Genomic DNA, 18655 nt, shown 5'->3' with positions numbered 1-18655 from the left:
TGATCTAACGTAGTTGCCCTCTCTGTTTGTAGCGAACCACTCCTTGGGACAGCAGCAACTTTCACCGTTTTTATAAAGAATACGATTCGCTTTCCAAAGTTTAACTTCTCAAAGTAAGTGCAACTTTGGGGAAAAGTAAAGGATTTGAGAAGAAAGCACTTGGCATTATTTCCACGTGAAACGTGGGAAGCTGAAGTTGTGCTGTGCGAGCGGCAGTCCTTTTGATCCCTTCAGTTTAACTTCCAATTTTTCTTAACATTTGTAATGGATTTTTGTTTTACTAAAAGCAGGAAATTAAACACCCTTTGATTTTGGGCACCACCCCGGGGGTTAACGGCCCCACAATGCTTTTGGGGGTCATTCTGCAAAGGGCCTCCCATCGGCTGACCAAAAGGCCCGTGTGTTTCAGACGATGGACCCCTTTTAATGTGGAAATGGGGGTCCCCTGGCGTAAAGAGGTCATGATTGCCATTTTAGGTGGGAACTCGTTGGAACCTGCGCTGTGCTCACTCATTCCAATTCCAGGGGCGATGGAACAGAGTTAGATACAGAGTAAAGCTCCCTCTACACTGTCCCATCAAACACTCTCAGGGCAGGTACAGGGGGTTAGATACAGAGTAAAGCTCCCTCTACACTTTCCCATCAAACACTCCCAGGACAGGTACAGCACGGATTAGATACAGAGTAAAGCTCCCTCTACACTGTCCCATCAAACACTCCCAGGGCAGGTACAGCACGGGTTAGATACAGAGTAAAGCTCCCTCTACACTGTCCCATCAAACACTCACAGGGCAGGTACAGGGGGTTAGATACAGAGTAAAGCTTCCTCTACACTGTCCCATCAAACACTCCCAGGGCAGGTACAGCACGGGTTAGATACAGAGTAAAGCTCCCTCTACACTGTCCCATCAAACACTCCCAGGGCAGGTACAGCCATCGGTCCAGAAGGAAGTCCAGAGCTTAGATAAACATATACTGACTTACTCACTTCAGCGAGACCCCATTTGGTTTGTCGAACCAATGCTGACATGATAAAAATAATTACAGTGACAAGTTTGACCAGTGCCGAAGTAACAACAATGATCAATATTCATTCTTGTAACTGCGTGTTGTCCATTTTCCTTCTCATAATTCCATGTTTGATAAACACTCAATTAGTGTGGTTATATAATGGCTGCTTTTATTTTCAGCCTCTCTGGAACATTCTCTGTGTATAAATTTAATTGAAGAGGAGACCCTGTAGTATAATTGGTGCAAGGTGCTCTTGTGTTCAATTTATAATATTCAAGTGCAATACATATCAACTTAATTATATGTCTGCAAAGCCTTCAGACAGATTTAATATTTGAACAAGGCAGGTTCATAAGTACCTTTAAAAACTGACCAGGCAGATTTAGCTGACTTAAATTTAAAAAAACTGACAATGAAATGCATATGAGCAACCTCGTGAGATGTTTGTAGTTGAATTGAATAGTTTGGTCTCTTCTTTAGGCATGGACAAACTGTCTGAAAATGTTAACAATGATATGTAGGGTTAAGCTAGGGTATAATTACTATGAGTGAAGGTGGCTTAAACCCCCTTAAATCAAGAACAAAAGAGACCAAAATAGTGCTGGGGCCGAAATTCAGGGTCCGTATAAGGCCCATTTCCGCCGTTTCAGGTCGCCAAATTCAGGTCGGGATTTTTTGGCCTGTCCCCACTTCCACCCCACTGCTGCCGACTGCCGCTAGCGCGTCATAACGCGCATCGCCGTTCTCCCGCACCTCCAGAATACTCCGACTGAAATTTAGTGAAAAAAAACGTTGCCCCGCCGTGTGGTACCCCCGACAGCTTTCTCTGTCGGTACACCTTCTCCTGACAGTGTGTGGCCCGGTACTGCGGCGGCCCCTCAAGGGGAGGGCCCACTGCCGCGGCCACCATGTCTTTATTTTTGCCTGCCGACTTCCCAATCGGCCGGCCAATTATTGCCAACAGGCAGCCTGGCACCCCCTCTTGGGTGGCCCGGCCGAAACCCTCCCTGGTGGCCCAGTGGCTGAAGATAAAAATTGTCCGATTCTCTCCCCTTTAATGGAGGGGAGAGAGCGTGGGGACACACATGCGCAGTGACGTCACCACCCTCCCACCGCTGAGTGATACCGGCCCCAACTTCCTCCCCTCAGCAAGACTTCCCGCCGCACATGCGCCCCCAGTCCGACCGACTTCCATTCCAACGTTAAAAAATCTTCTAAGTCTGGAAAATGGATCGGACGGCCGCCGCATTGCTCCCAGCGCAAAAACGAGGTAAAAAATCATAGGTGCACCAGCTTTCTGGCCTGCCTGAATTTCGTCCCGCTAAACAGAATTTAGACAAAATTTTTACATTTTTGTTCAATTGCCTTCCCACCAGCCCCCCAGACAGCTAATATTCAGCAAACCGTGGAGTGAGATGGGAACAGTGACAAGAGTGGGAATTCAAAGCAAAGGGTTTAATTGAAATGTAAGTAGATTAGGGTATGAACTTAATTCTAATTTAGACACATTTTTAGTAAGAATTGTAGCACAGAAGGGTTAGGGTTAGGGTTCCTGCAAGTTTTGAGTAACAAATGTTAACTGGGACCAGCTCATGTTCAGGAAACATCTCCTTGAGCTGAGGATCTCAGAGCGTGAGGTGGAGTTGAAGACAATCTGACACCTCAGAGAATAAGGGAGGTTTCTGGAGCCAGAGTTTCAGAGGATAGTCACATCGCTAAGAGATAGGGAGCTGTCAGTAGGAGAGGAAGAAGCAGTAACTATCCACTGCTCAGGGAACGCCAGAAGAGACACACTACAGCAGGGACATCCAGACCAAATTATCCTCCCTAACAAGTTTGAAGCACTGGCCTGTGGAGAGGATGAGAACATCGGGCAGGACCATCAGTTGGAGGCCGGTGCACCAAAAACACGACTAGTTCAAGGTGGAGAGATTAGTAATCCAGAGTGCTATGCAGTAGTAACAAGAAACTCAATAGTTAGAGGGGTGGACACTACCTTTTATAGTCGAGGCTGACACTCCCAGCTGCCAGGGTAAGGGACATTCTGGAGGGTGAGGGAGAATAGTCAATCATCATGATCCACATGGAATCCATGAAGGAAAAGAAAGCCCTGAATTCCTGTAAAAGGAGGTCTGGAGATTAGGCAATGTTTACGATCAGTAATTCAATGGTGGTAATCATTGGATTACTCCCTCAGCCAAGTGCTCGAATAGGGAAAGTTGGGCAGATTAGGGAGATCATCATGAATGAGGATAAAAGGTTGGTGTATGGAAAAGGCTTTCTATTTATGGGCGCTGGCACCAGTTTAGCTGAAGATGGTAGCTATTCCGCAAGGATAGGTCAAGACGGCTATTGGGAGGAGGCGATCAGCTGGGGTGCAATCAGGAGTGGGGTGATCGAGAGGGAGGCGAGAGACGACAATTGGGGGGAAGCGGTGGCCAGTTTTAATGTGGGGTCAGGGAGAACTCCTGCACCACCCAGCTCCAAATTCTGGTAACTATTTTTTTAAAACAAACCTCTATGGTGGAGTTTAGCAGTTATCCCTTTAGCGACCTCCGGTTAGGCTTTGTTTTCCAGATTGCAGCCGGCTCTGGCTGTATTTACGGCAACCAAACTTTGCAGAGGCGCTCAAACAGGCATTAGGGGGCTGAAATTCGGTTGCTACCGCCAGCCGTTAACGGCGAGGAGAGGCGGAATCTCGGCGCAAACAGCTGAGTACCGGCGTTAGGCGATGTTGCCGCCTGCTGTGAAGTTCAGTTGAGCTTTTCCAGCGGCGGAAAGATGTCCTGCCTTGCCGACTACCACCATGGCAATCATGACGTCAGTAACTGTACAACGCCTCGCTGGGGCCGGTCACGCCAAATTCCGTTTTGCCGCCTAACTTACTGGCTGGCGGGGAACACACACAAAAAGTAGGCGTACACAAGTCGAGGTCACGATACCAGGGTGGTATATAAAAGGAGTTGCAGCCGGGGCACAGAGGTCGAGGTGAGTGCTACGTATACTCCCAGCAGAGTGCGTAGGTATTGGCGTGCTGCGGCTGCTGACTACTCAGTTTGACGACAACAATTTTGGCAACATTGCTGGCTTCCAGGTCGGATCCATTGGCGAGTAGCATCTCGCTGTTACCTTCGGCAACTTAATGGGGGCAGTGATGGCACACCACGTCATCCTGCAGCGAAGACTTCAAAGGCACTGGCTGCACAAATGGGTTATGGCAAATATAGGCCCGCACCAGAGGACAGAAAACAGAGAGTTAGGGATTGAGGGTGAGGAAGAAGTGTCTCAAACGAGCGTACTATGCTTAAACAAAGGGGACTACAGTGGGATGAGGGCAGAGTTGGCTAAAGTAGACTGGGAACACAGACTAAACGGTGGCACAATTGAGGAACAGTGGAGGACTTTTAAGGAGCTCTTTCATAGTGCGCAACAAAAATATATTCCAATGAAAAAGAAGGGCGGTAAGAGAAGGGATAACCAGCCGTGTATAACCAGGGAAATTAAGGAGAGTATCAAATTAAAAACCAATGTGTATAAGGTGGCCAAGGTTAGTGGGAAAATAGAAGATTGGGACAATTTTAAACGACAGCAAAGAATGACTAAGAAAGCAATAAAGAAAGGAAAGATAGATTACCAAGGTAAACTTGCGCAAAACATAAAAACGGATAGTAAATGCTTTTACAGATATATGAAACGGAAAATAGTGACTAAAGTAAATGTTGGTCCCTTAGAAGATGAGAAGGGGGATTTAATAATGGGAAATGTGGAAAAGGCTGAGACCTTAAACAATTATTTTGCTTCGGTCTTCACAGTGGAAGACACAGAAACCATGCCAGAAATTGCTGGTCACAGGAATGTGGGAAGGGAGGACCTGGAGACAATCACTATCACTAGGGGGGTAGTGCTGGTCAGGCTAATGGGACTCAAGGTAGACAAGTCCCCTGGTCCTGATGAAATGCATCCCAGGGTATTAAAAGAGATGGCGGAAGTTATAGCAGATGCATTCGTTATAATCTACCAAAATTCTCTGGACTCTGGGGAGGTACCAGCATATTGGAAAGCAGCTAATGTAACGCCTCTGTTTAAAAAAGGGGGCAGACAAAAGGCAGGTAACTATAGGCCGGTTAGTTTAACATCTGTAGTGGGGAAAATGCTTGAAACTATCATTAAGGAAGAAATAGCGGGACATCTAGATAGGAATAGTGCAATCAAGCAGACGCAGCATGGATTCATGAAGGGGAAATCATGTTTAACTAATTAACTGGAATTCTTTGAGGATATAACGAGCATGATGGATAGAGGTGTACCGATGGATGTGGTGTATTTAGATTTTCAAAAGGCATTCGATAAGGTGCCACACAAAAGGTTACTGGAGAAGATAAAGGTACGCGGGGTCAGTGGAAATGTATTAGCATGGATCGAGAATTGGCTGACTAACAGAAAGCAGAGAGTCGGGATAAATGGGTCCTTTTCGGGTTGGAAATCGGTGGTTAGTGGTGTGCCACAGGGATCGGTGCTGGGACCACAACTGTTTACAATATACATAGATGACCTGGAAGAGGGGACAGAGTGTAGTGTAACAAAATTTGCAGATGACACTAAGATTAGTGGGAAAGCGGGTTGTGTAGAGGACAGAGAGGCTGCAAAGAGATTTAGATAGGTTAAGCGAATGGGCTAAGGTTTGGCAGATGGAATACAATGTCGGAAAGTGTGAGGTCATCCACCTTGGGAAAAAAAACAAAAAAAGGGAATATTATTTGAATGGGGAGAAATTACAACATGCTGCGGTGTAGAGGGACCTGGGGGTCCTTGTGCATGAATCCCAAAAAGTTAGTTTGCAGGTGCAGCAGGTAATCAGGAAGGCGAATGGAATGTTGGCCTTCATTGCGAGAGGGATGGAGTACAAAAGCAGGGAGGTCCTTCTGCAACTGTATAGTGTATTGGTGAGGCTGCACCTGGAGTACTGCGTGCAGTTTTGGTCGCCTTACTTAAGGAAGGATGTACTGGCTTTGGAGGGGGTACAGAGACGATTCACTAGGTTGATTCCGGAGATGAGGGGGTTACCTTATGATGATAGATTGAGTAGACTGGGTCTTTACTCATTGGAGTTCAGAAGGGTGAGGGGTGATCTTATAGAAACATTTAAAATAATGAAAGGGATAGACAAGATAGAGGCGGAGAGGTTGTTTCCACTGGTCGGGGAGACTAGAACTAGGGGGCACAGCCTCAAAATACGGGGGAGCCAATTTAAAACCGAGTTGAGAAGGAATTTCTTCTCCCAGTGGGTTGTGAATCTGTGAAATTCTCTGCCCAAGGAAGCAGTTGAGGCTAGCTCATTGAATGTATTCAAGTCACAGATAGATGGATTTTTAACTAATAAAGGAATTAAGGGTTATGGGGAGCGGGAGGGTAAGTGGAGCTGAGTCCACGGCCAGATCAGCCATGATCTTGTTGAATGGCGGAGCAGGCTCGAGGGGCTAGATGGCCTATTCCTGTTCCTAATTCTTATGTTCTTAAACGGGTCTTTTTCAGGTTGGCAGGCTGTAACTAGTGGGGTGCCGCAAGGATCAGTGCTGGGGCCTCAGCTATTTACAATCTATATTAATGACCTAGATGAAGGGACCGAATGTAATGTATCCAAGTTTGCTGACAATACAAAGCTAGGTGGGACAGTAAGCTGTGAGGAGAACACAAAGCGTCTGCAAAGGGATATAGATAGACTAAGTGAGTGGGCAGTGAGGTGGCAGATGGAGTATAACGTGGGGAAATGTGAGGTTAGCACTTTGATAGGAAGAATAGAAAAACAGAATCATTTTTAAATGGTGAGGAACTTTTAAATGTTGGTGTTTAGAGAGATTTGGGTGTCCTTGTGCAAGAAACACAGAGCGTTAGCATGCAGGTACAGCAAGCAATAAGGGAGGCAAATGGCATGTTGTGTTTTATTGCTAGGGGGTTGGAGTATAAGAGTAAGGAAGACTTGCTACAATTGTACAGGGCCCTGGTGAGACCATACCTGGAGTACTGTGCACAGTTTGGGTCTCCGTATCTAAGGAAGGATATACTTACCTTGGAGGCGTTGCAACAAAGGTTCACTCGATTGATGAGAGAACTGTCCTATGATGAGAGATTGTGTAGAATGGGCCTATACTCTCTGGGGTTTAGAAGGATGAGAGGTGATATCATTGAAACACACAAGATTCTGAAGGAGATTAACAGGGTAGATGCTGAGAGGTTGTTTCCCCGGGCTGGAGTGTCTAGAACTAGGGGTCACAGTCTCAGGATAAGGGGTTGGCCTTATGACCAAGATGAGGAGGAATTTCTTCATTCAGAGCATAGTGAATCTTTAGAATTCTCTGCTCCAGAGGGCTGTGGATGCCGAGTCTTTGAGTACATTCAAGGCTGAGATCGATAGATTTTTGGACTCTAGGGGAATCAAGGAATACGAAGATTGGGCGGGAAACTGGAGTTGAGGTCGAAGATCAGCCATGATCTTATTGAATGGCGGAGCAGGTTCGAGGGGCTGTATGGCCGACTCCTGCTCCTAATTCTTATGTTCTTATATTGGGAGGGGCTATAATATTGGGAAGTGTTGCTAGTGGTTGAATTATGATGGATTCATGTCAACCTTTCAGTTGGAGCTATGTGCAAAGAAACTGAAGTGGGACTAATTGGGTAGGACAGGCATGCTGGGCCGAAGGGCCTCCTTTTCTCCTGTACGATTCTATCTTGTCTTTTACCCTGTCACATCATTCGACATTACTGTGGGGTCACATTGTGCAGGGTGCCTGCATTTTGTAACAGGAAGTATGTATTTTCCAAATAGAGTCATGTGATATAAATTTGCAACAATGGCTAGGTTTTGGGTTAGGGTTAGGGTTCTCCTCCTCCAACAAGGATCTAGTGATCCTCCTCCAACTGTATTTTACTGTGATATGAAATAACATTTTAGCTCACCATGGCTGGATGACCACAGTGCCTGATGGGTATATAGAATCATAGAATCATCGAAATGTACAGCCCGGAAGGAGGCCATTTCGTCCATCGTGTCCATGCCGGCCGACAAAGAGCTATCCAGCCTAATCCCACTTTCCAGCTCTGGGTCCGTAGCCCTGTAGGTTACGGCACTTCAGGTGCACATCCAAATACTTTTTAAATGTGGTGAGGGTTTCTGCCTCTATCACCCTTTCAGGCAGTGAGTTCCTGACCCCCACAACCCTCTGGGTGAAGAAATTTCCCCTCAAATTCCCTCTAAACCTTCTACCAATTACTTTACATTTATACCCCCTGGTTGACCCCTCTGCTAAGGGAAACAGGCCCTTTCTGTCCACTATATCTAGATCCCTCATAATTTTATACACCTTAATGAGGTCTCCCCTCAGCCTCCTCTGTTCCAATGAAAACAAATCCAGCCTATCCAATCTTTCCTCATAGCTAAGATTCTCCACTCCCGGCAACATCCTCATAAATCTCCTCTGTACTCTCTCCAGTGCAATCACATCCTTCACATGCAGTTTAATTGAAGTTTAAAATAAAAGATTTTGACATTAACAGCACTTATGTTCCAAACATGAAACTATAACCAGCACAGACTAGTTGGGCCGAATGGCCTATTTCTGTGTTGTATAATCTATGTAACCTCCTTACTTTGGTAATGGCAAACTACAGCACACCAGAGCCACAGCACAGCTCGCTGAGTTCAGACAGTGAGTCATTGCTGGGTCTTATGCGTTCTTTTTTGTGCACACCCAAAATAAGTTAGCATTTTTGCATCCACAGTGTTGCAGTAAAAGTGAAAATAATGCTTAGATAGTAAGAGCTACACAAAGTCAATATGAAAAGAAACTTGCAAAGGATATTAGAATCAACACAAAAAATGTTCACAATTATATTAGCAAAAAAGAGGGTTGTCAGTAGTAATGTTGGCCTCTTAAAAACTGATATTGGTGACAGTGTCAATGATAAGGCAATGACTGACACTTTGAATAATTACTTTGCGGCAGTATTTACAGTAGAGGAAGAGGATAACATGCTGGAAATCCCAAGAAAGCTAATATCGAGTCAGGGACATGGACTCAATAAAATTAATGCAAGTAAATGACAGTAATGAAGAAAATAATGGCAGTAAAGAGTGACAAGTCCCTAGGACCGGACGGTTTCCACCCCGGGGTTTAAGGGAAGTAGGTGAGCACATTGCCAATGCCCTAACGATAATCGTCAAAAGTTCTCTCGATTCATGAACTGTTCCTTTACATTGGAAACTTGCACAGGTCACTCCGCTACTTAAGAATGGCGAGAGGGAAACCAGGGCATTATAGACCAGTTAACCAAACATCTGTTGTGGGGAAATTGTTGGAGTCTATAATTAAGGATAGGGGGACTGACCACCTCCAAATGTTTCAGTTGATCAGAGAGCCAGCAGAGGTGAAAGGTCAGTCATGGCTGACAAACCTGATTGAATTTTTTGAGGAGGTGACTAAAGTAGTGGACAGGGAAATGTCTATGGAAGTTATTTATATGGACTTCCAGAAGGCACTTGATAAAGTCCCACATAAGAGACAGTGGATTGTCTAGGGGCCAAAGCGGAGGAGGAACTTAACACAATCGCAATCACTAAGGAGGTGGTACTCAGTAAGATAATGGGACTAAAGACAGATAAATCTCCTGGACCTGATGGCTTGCATCCTCGGGTCTTAAGAGAAGTAGCGGCAGGGATTGTGGATGCATCGGTTGTAATTTACCAAAATTCCCTGGATTCTGGGGAGGTCCCAGCAGATTGGAAAACTGCAAATGTAACGCCCCTATTTAAAAAAGGAGGCAGACAAAAAGCAGGAAATGATAGACCAGTTAGCCTAACATCTGAGGTTGGGAAAATGTTGGAGTCCATTATTAAAGAAGCAGTAGCAGGACATTTGGAAAAGCAAAATTCGGTCAGGCAGAGTCAGCATGGATTTATGAAGGGGAAGTCATGTTTGACAAATGTGGTGGAATTCTTTGAGTATGTAACGAACAGGATGGATAAAGGGGAACCAGTGGATGTGTATTTGGACTTCCAGAAGGCATTTGACAAAGTACCACATAAAAGGTTACTGCACAAGATAAAAGTTCACGGGTTTGGGGATAATATATTAGCATGGATAGAGGATTGGCTAACTAACAGAAAACAGAGAGTCGGGATAAATGGTTCATTCTCTGGTTGGCAATCAGTAACCAGTGGGGTGCCACAGGGATCAGTGTTGGGACCCCAACTATTTCATCATCATAGGCAGTCCCTCGGGATTGAGGAAGACTTGCTTCCACTCATAGCATGAGTTCTTAGGTGGCTGAACAGTCCAATACGAGAACCACAGTCTCTGTCACAGGTGGGACAGACAGTGGTTGAGGGAAGGGGTGGGTGGGACTGGTTTGCCGCACGCTCCTTCCGCTGCCTGCGCTTGGTTTCTGCATGATCTCGGCGACGATACTCGAGGAGCTCAGCGCCCTCCCGGATGCACTTCCTCCACTTAGGGCGGTCTATGGCCAAGGACTCCCAGGTGTCAGTGGGGATGTCGCACTTTATCAGGGAGGCTTTGAGGGTTTCCTTGTAATGTTTCCTCTGCCTACCTTTGGCTTGTTTGCCATGGACGAGTTCCAAGTAGAACGCTTGCTTTGGGAGTCTCGTGTCTGGCATGCGAAAAATGTGGCCTGGCCAGCGGAGCTGATCAAGTGTGGTCAGTGCTTCAATGCTGGGGATGTTGGCCTGGACGAGGACGCTAACGTTGGTGCATCTGTCCTCCCAGGGGATTTGTAGGATCTTGCGGAGACATCGCTGGTGGTATTTCTCCAGTGACTTGAGGTGTCTACTGTACATAGTCCATGTTTCTGAGCCATACAGGAGGGCGGGTATTACTACAGCCCTGTAGCTTGGTGACAGTTTTGAGGGACTGATCTTCAAACACTCTTTTCCTCTGGTGGCTGAAGGCTGCACTGGCGCACTGGAGGCGGTGTTGTATCTCGTCGTCAATGCCTGCTCTTGTTGATAGGAGGCTCCCGAGTTAGGGGAAGTGGTCCACGTTGTCAAGGGCCACGCCGTGGATCTTGATGTTTGGGGGGCAGTGTGGCAAGGACAGGCTGGTGGAGGACCTTTGTCTTACTAATGATTAGCTATTTACAATCTATTTACAATCTATATAAACGACTTGGAAGAATGGACTGAGTGTAACGTAGCCAAGTTTGTTGACGATACAAAGATGGGAGGAAAAGCAATGTGTGAGGAGGACACAAAATATCTGCAAAAGGACATAGACAGGCTAAGTGAGTGGGCAAAAATTTGGCAGATGGAGTATAATGTTGGAAAGTGTGAGGTCATGCACTTTGGCAGAAAAAAATCAAAGAGCAAGTTATTATTTAAATGGAGAAAGATTGCAAAGTGCTGCAGTACAGCGGGACCTGGGGGTACTTGTGCATGAAACACAAAAGGATAGTATGCAGGTACAGCAAGTGATCAGAAAGGCCAATGGTATCTTGGCCTTTATTGCAAAGGGGATGGAGTATAAAAGCAGGGAAGTCTTGCTACAGTTATACAGGGTATTGGTGAGGCCACACCTGGAATACTGCGTGCAGTTTTGGTTTCCATATTTACGAAAGAATATACTTGCTTTGGAGGCAGTTCAGAGAAGGTTCACTAGGTTGATTCTGGAGATGAGGGGGTTGACTTATGAGGAAAGGTTGAGTAGGTTGGGCCTCTACTCATTGGAATTCAGAAGAATGAGAGGTGATCTTATTGAAAAGTATACGATTATGAGGGGGCTTGACAAGGTGGATGCAGAGAGGATGTTTCCATTGATGGGGAGACAAGAACTAGAGGGCATGGTCTTAGAATAAGGGGCCGCCCATTTAAAACTGAGATGAGGAGAAATTTCTTCTCAGAGGGTTTTAAATCTGTGGAATTTGCTGCCTCAGAGAGCTGTGGATCCTGGGACATTGAAGAAATTTAAGACAGAAATAGACAGTTTCTTAAACGATAAGGGGATAAGGGGTTATGGGGAGCGGGCCGGGAAGTGGAGCTGAGTCCATGATCAGATCAGACATCATATTAAATGGCGGAGCAGGCTCGAGGGGCTGTATGGCCTACTCCTGCTCCTATTTCTTATGTTCTTAACAAATCATAGAATCATAGAAAAATTACGACACAGAAGGAGGCCATTTGGCCTATCGTGTCCGTGCCGGTCGACCAAGAGCTACCCAGCCTAATCCCACCTTCCAGCTCTGGGTCCATAGCCCTGCAGGTTACGACTCTTTAAATGCACATCCAAGTACTTTTTAAATGTGGTGAGGGTTTCTGCCTCTACCACCCTTTCAGGCAGTGAGTTCCTGACCCTCACCACCCTCTGGTGAAGTAATGTTTTCTCATCCTCCCGCAAATCCTTCTACCAATTATTTTAAATCTATGCCCCCTGGTTATTGATCCTTCTGCTAAGGGAAATAGGTCCTTCCGATGCACTATATCTCGGCTACTCATAATTTTATACACCTCAATTAAATCTCCCCTCAGCCTCCTCTGTTCCAAGGAAAACAACCCCAGCCTATCCAATCTTGCCTCATAGCTAAACTTTTCCTGTGCTGGCAACATCCTCGTAAATCTCCTCTGCACCCTCTCTAGTGCAATCACATCTTTCCTGTAATGTGGTGACCAGAACTGCACGCAGTACTCTAGCTTATACAGTTCTAGCATAACTGCCACGCGCTTGTATTCTATGCCTTGGTTAATAAAGGAAAGCATTCCGTATGCCTTTTTAACTACCTTATCGACCTGTCCTGCTACCTTTAAGGATCTGTGGATATAACACTCCAAGGTCCCTCTGTTCCCCCACACCTCTCAGTATCCTCCCAATTATTGTGTATTCCCTTGCCTTGTTGCCCTTCCACAAATGCATTTGAATGTAATATCTCCAAGTTTGCAGATGACACTAAACTGGGTGGCGGTGTGAGCTGTGAGGAGGATGCTAGGAGGCTGCAGGGGGACTTGGACAGGTTTGGTAAGTGGGCAAATGCATGGCAGATGCAGTATAATGTGGATAAATGTGAGGTTATCCACTTTGGTTGCAAAAACAGGAAGGCAGATTATTATCTGAATGGTGACAGATTAGTAAAAGGGGAGGTGCAACGAGACCTGGGTGTCATGGTACATCAGTCATTGAAGGTTGGCATGCAGGTACAGCAGGTGGTGAAGAAGGCAACTGGCATGCTGGCCTTCATAGCGAGGGGATTTGAGCATAGGAGCAGGGAGGTCTTACTACAGTTGTACAGGGCCTTGGTGAGGCCACACCTGGAATATTGTGTTCAATTTTGGTCTCCTAATCTGAGGAAGGACATTCTTGATATAGAAGGAGTGCAGCGAAGGTTCACCAGACTGATTCCTGGGATGGCAGGACTGACATATGAAGAAAGACTGGATCGACTAGGCTTATATTCACTGGAATTTAGAAGAATGAGAGGTGATCTCATAGAAACATATAAAATTCTGACGGGATTGGACAGGTTAGAGGCAGGAAGAATGTTCCCGATGTTGGGGAAGTCCAGAACCAGGGGTCACAGTCTAAGGATAAGGGGTAAACCATTTAGGACTGAGATGAGGAGAAACTTCTTCACTCAGAGAATTGTGAACCTGTGGAATTCTCCACCACAGAAAGTTGTTGAGGCCAGTTCGTTAGATATATTCAAAAGGGAATTAGATGTGGCCCTTACTGCTAAAGGAATCAAGGGGTATGGAGAGAAAGCAGGAATGGGGTACTGAGGTGAATGATCAGCCATGATCATATTGAATGGTGGTGCAGGCTCGAAGGGCGAATGGCCTACTCCTGCATCTATTTTCTGTGTTTTCTGTTTCTATGCATTACCTCACACTTTTCCAGATTGAATTCCATTTGCCACTTTTCTGCCCAACTGACCAGTCCATCGATATCTTCCTGCAGTCTGAAGCTTTCCTCCTCACTGTCAACCTCACGGCCAATTTTTGTATCATCTGCAAATTTCTTTATCATGCTCCCTATATTTTAGTCTAAGTCATTAATATATACTACAAAAAGCAAGGGACTGAGTCCTGAGCCCTGTGGAACCCCACTGGGAACAGCCTCTAGTCATTAAAACACCCGTCAACCATTACCCTCGGCTTCCTCCCACTGAGCCAATTTTGGATCCAATTTGCCACTCTCCCTTGGATCCCGTGGGCTTTTACATTTTTGACCAGTCTACCATGTGGGACCTTGTCAAAAGCTTTGCTAAAGTCCATGTAAACTATATCAAACGCACTGCCCTCATCAACCCTCCTTGTTTCCTCCTCAAAAAACTCAACAAAATTAGTCAGACACGACCTTACCTTAACAAATCCCTGCTTGATTAATCTGTGTCTTTTTAAATTAAGGTTTATTCTGTCCCTCAGAATTGATTCCAATAATTTGTCCTCCACCGAGGCTAAACTAACTGGCCTGTAATTACTCGGTTTATCCCTTCCTTCCTTTTTAAACAATGGTACAACGTTAGCAGTTCTCCAATCCTCTGGCACAACTCATATAGCCAGGGAGGATTGAAAAATGGTGGTCAGAACCTCTGCTTGAAGCCCATGGAGTTGAAGGCAAATTACTGACCGTCCCGCGTGGGAGATTGCTGAAAGGGAGGGACGTTGTGGCATGTCAACGCGGCGCTGAGGACTCCAAGCGACGTCCGCTCCACTCCAACAGCACTTCCGTCCCACAGCCACCTCAAACATCGCCCCAGACACTGCCCCAAACACCGCCCCAAACACTGCCCCAAACACCACCCCAAACACCCCCCCCCAAGCACAGCCCCAAAACCACCCCAAACACCGCCCCCAAACCCCCCCAAACACCCCCCCAAACAACCCCCCAAACACTACACTAAACACCCTCCCCCAACTTCCCCCCAACCCCCCCCAAACACCCCCCAACCCCCCCCCCCCAAACACCACCCCAAACACCGCCCTGACTGTAAAAAAAAAATCAAAATGCAGAATTTTGCTCTACTCACCACTCTAATCATGGATTGGGGTGGAGAAAATTTTCAAGATCGGCGAGTGCATCCCCTTTTGGTCAGAGGGGAATTTTGGCCCCAGAGAGTAGGGATAATGGGTGGGCACTCTAATTAGTAGAATATGACTAGTGGTGTCCGCGGGAATCTGTGTTGGGGCCTCAAGTATTCACTATTTATTAATGATTTCGATGATGACATAGAAGCCACATAGTGTAACACTGATACAAAGATAGGTGGCATTGTAAGCAGTGTAGCGGACCTGCTATGGGACATCAGGAGTTAGGAGCTAAATTGAAAAGCAGAACCTCACGGGGTAATAATCTTGGGATTATCTGCACCATGTGCAAATTGGCATAGGGACAAACAGATTAAGAAAGTCAACGTGTGACTAAAAGAGTGGTGTGGAAAAGAGTGATTCCATTTCATGGGTCACTGGACCGGTCCTCGGACAAGAAGGAGCTGTACCTTTGGGAAGGGCTGGGACCAAGGTTCTAGCGGAAAGGATAACTGGGGTAGTGAGTGAGACTTTAAACTAATAACGAGGGAACTGCTAGAAATTACAGAAACCTAACAATAAAAGAATCAGGAAAAGAGAGTGAAGGATATAATAAAGGAAGAAATAAGGATAACATGAACGGCTAGAGATCGGATGAAGTCGTAGAACATAAAGGTAAAATAATCACTAAAAACAAAGGGAGAGGAATAATAAGTAAAACAATGTAACCTGTTTGTTCAGCAATGTACGCAGTATTCAAAACAAAATGGAGCAAGAATCCAAAACTAGGGACCAGAAATAAAAGATAGTGACTAATAAATCCAACAGGGAAATAAGGAGAAGTCTCTTCACTCAGGGAGTGGTCAGAATGTGGAACTCGCTACCACAGGAAGTGGTTGAGGTAAATAGCTTAAATACTTTCAAAGGGAAACGAGATGAGTGCATGAGAGAAAAGGGAACAGAAAGATATGCTGAGAGGCTGAGATGAGGCAGATGGAGTGGGAGGAGACGCGTGTGGAGTATAAATTCCAGCATAGACTGGTTGGGCCGAATGACCGGTTCCTCTGCTGCATATTCTGTGTAATTCCAGATAATTCATACATTTATAATACTTTGCACTATGATTGGAAACCAATGAGATGAATTGGGATGAATCTCTGGCACATAGTCAGTTGAAGAAAACTGTAGTTTTACCACAATCAACACTTCATGGCTTCCACTATCTAATATATTCTACACTAACTAAGTATTATGTCATGTTCTTGGCTATTTCATCAACACAACTCAACTATCTCCAGGGGCCCAAGTTTCCGTATCTGCTAGAACGGCGTACATCCAAGAGGCCCGCCTATTTTGTAGAATGAAAAACGTGCCAAAAACTTATCTCGCGAGTCTCCGAGTGCAGCAGGCCTGTTCAGCAGTCAGCGCGACGCAGCACAACATCGGGGGGTGTGGGGGGGAGCGGGGGCCGAGCTACAGCCCTGTGCCAAAAGGTAATTATTGTGTTTTTAAGACATCCCAAGACATCGCGATTACCAAAATATGCTGATTGTGCTCTGTTACAGGAATAATGTTCTGGATATCAGGAATCAGTCATATCTCAAAAATTGCCAATATGACAAAACAAGAAACGCATATTGTCCAATTTTTCGTCTGGGAGATATCGTCAATAGGGCTGGGAGCAACTTCCAGGAAATGGCTGTGGAGGTAAAATTAATGTGCCCTTTTTGACTAAAAGCTACTTAAATAATTGATTGTCTTCAGCACCAGCAAACAGTTTGTGACAACTCCAGCAGTAACATCAAGAGTTAATCAATGAGTCGAGTACTACACGACTAATGTAAACCTCAGTAAATCACAAGTACAGCACCAAGAGTAACATTTTCATCGGTGAGTGTTTCACAATTTCAGGCCTGTTCAGTAAGGCTGCCCTCACTCTCACTCTCACTATCGCCCTCATTATCGCCCTCACTCTCACTCTCGCTCTCGCCCTCGCCCTCACCCTCATTGTCACTTTTACTCTTACCCTCATTCTCGCTCCCACGCTCTCGCTCTCACTCTCGCCCCCACACTCATTCTCATTCTCATTCTCATTCTCATTCTCATTCTCACTCTCGCCCTCACTCTCGCACTTACTCTCGCCCTCACTCTCATTCTCTCGCCCTCACTCTCACTCTCACTTTCTCGCTCTCATTCTCACTCTCGCCCTCACTCTCGCACTTACTCTCGCCCTCACTCTCATTCTCTCACCCTCACACTCACTCTCACTTTCTCGCTCTCACTCTCACTCTCGCCCCCACACTCACTCATTCTCATTCTCACTCTCGCCCTCACTCTCGCCCTCACTCTCATTCTCTCGCCCTCACACTCACTCTCACTTTCTCGCTCTCACTCTCGCCCTCACTCTCGCCCTCACTCTCGCCCTCACTCTCATTCTCTCGCCCTCACTCTCACTCTCACTTTCTCGCCCTCACTCTCGCCCTCACTCTCACTCTCACTCTCACTTTCTCGCTCTCATTTTCACCCTCACTCTCGCCCTCACTCACTCCATGAACTCATGCTCTGCACTATTACTGCAAATTTGGTTTGCCCAGTTTATATGAGGTTTACTGTATTACCCTCATTATGCGCCTCTAATTCCCTGCTTTATACTGTACCCAACACTACAAATACCATTAGGGGGCCTATAGTCTCCACCCAGTAGGGTTTTCTGCTCTTTATTGTTTCTCAGCTCCAACCAAACTGATTTTACATCATGATTTTCTGAGCTAAGATCCTGGGGCCAAAATTGCCCCTCTCTATAAGGCCCGTGACGGCCACGGGTGGGTGTGGAATGGCTGCCGTGTCTCCGCAGGGGGGCCGCCATTTTAAACATTGCCCTTCCTCAGGGTCGCAGAGGTGTAGGGGACTGCTCTGCCCGTTTTCCCGCCGTAGCGTGCACGCACTGTCCCCTTACCGACCAGCGGAAACCCCTTCCCGAAATTGTCCCGCGGGAAATAGCTCTTTTGCGGAATTGCCCACCGTGAGCTTTTTCTGTCGTTGCATTTGTTGTTGATCAGCAGTACGGACAGTGAATACTGGCAGTGAATGCTCAATTTCCAGGCAGCATCCATGATGCGCACATCCTGCATGAGAGCACTGTGTCTGACTTGTTTAACAATGAGCCACAAGGTCAATGCTGGATGCTTGTGGGACAAAGGATATGGCCTTGCCACCTGGCTGATGCTCCTACGGCATGACACCCACACCGAAGCCGAGAGGCGATACAACGATAGCCACAGAGCAACTCGCAATATCGTGGAGAAAACCATTGGAGTGCTGAAGCAGTGCTTTAGATGCCTGGACCACTCAGGAGGCGAACTCCAATACCACCCTGAGCAGGTAGCTCAATTCGTGGTGGTGTGCTCCATGCTGCACAACTTGGCTATCAGGAGGGAACAAGAATTGCCTGATGAGTCTGACAGTCCACCTCACCAGAGAGAGGAAAAGGAGTCCGAAGAGGCGGATGCTGACATCGGCCCAGACAATCAGGCTGACGCTGAAGCCATGCCCCTGCCCCCCTGTAGACCGTATGAAAAGGCCCATGGTGGCATGATAGCTGTAAAAGCCTTATGTCAGGAGCTC

The 18655-nt window shown here is 46.3% G+C and overlaps 1 protein-coding gene across 4 annotated transcripts in view; it reads left to right on the top strand.

The window, feature by feature from the left end:
- Window positions 1-18655, top strand: part of p2rx5 (purinergic receptor P2X, ligand-gated ion channel, 5) — a 135033-nt gene that overhangs the window by 31842 nt on the left and 84536 nt on the right. For 3 of the 4 annotated variants that reach the window (XM_070858022.1, XM_070858021.1, XM_070858024.1), the window contains exons 5-6: window positions 33-113; window positions 16597-16738. In XM_070858022.1, the coding sequence (XP_070714123.1) occupies window positions 33-113; window positions 16597-16738 (223 nt within the window). The remainder of the gene's footprint in view (window positions 1-32; window positions 114-16596; window positions 16739-18655) is intronic. The other variant, XM_070858023.1, reaches the window with a different exon arrangement.

The sequence above is a fragment of the Pristiophorus japonicus genome, chromosome 16 (assembly GCF_044704955.1).
Source record: "Pristiophorus japonicus isolate sPriJap1 chromosome 16, sPriJap1.hap1, whole genome shotgun sequence".
Lineage (NCBI taxonomy): Eukaryota > Metazoa > Chordata > Chondrichthyes > Pristiophoridae > Pristiophorus > Pristiophorus japonicus.
This window is presented reverse-complemented; position numbering and strand designations above follow the sequence as displayed.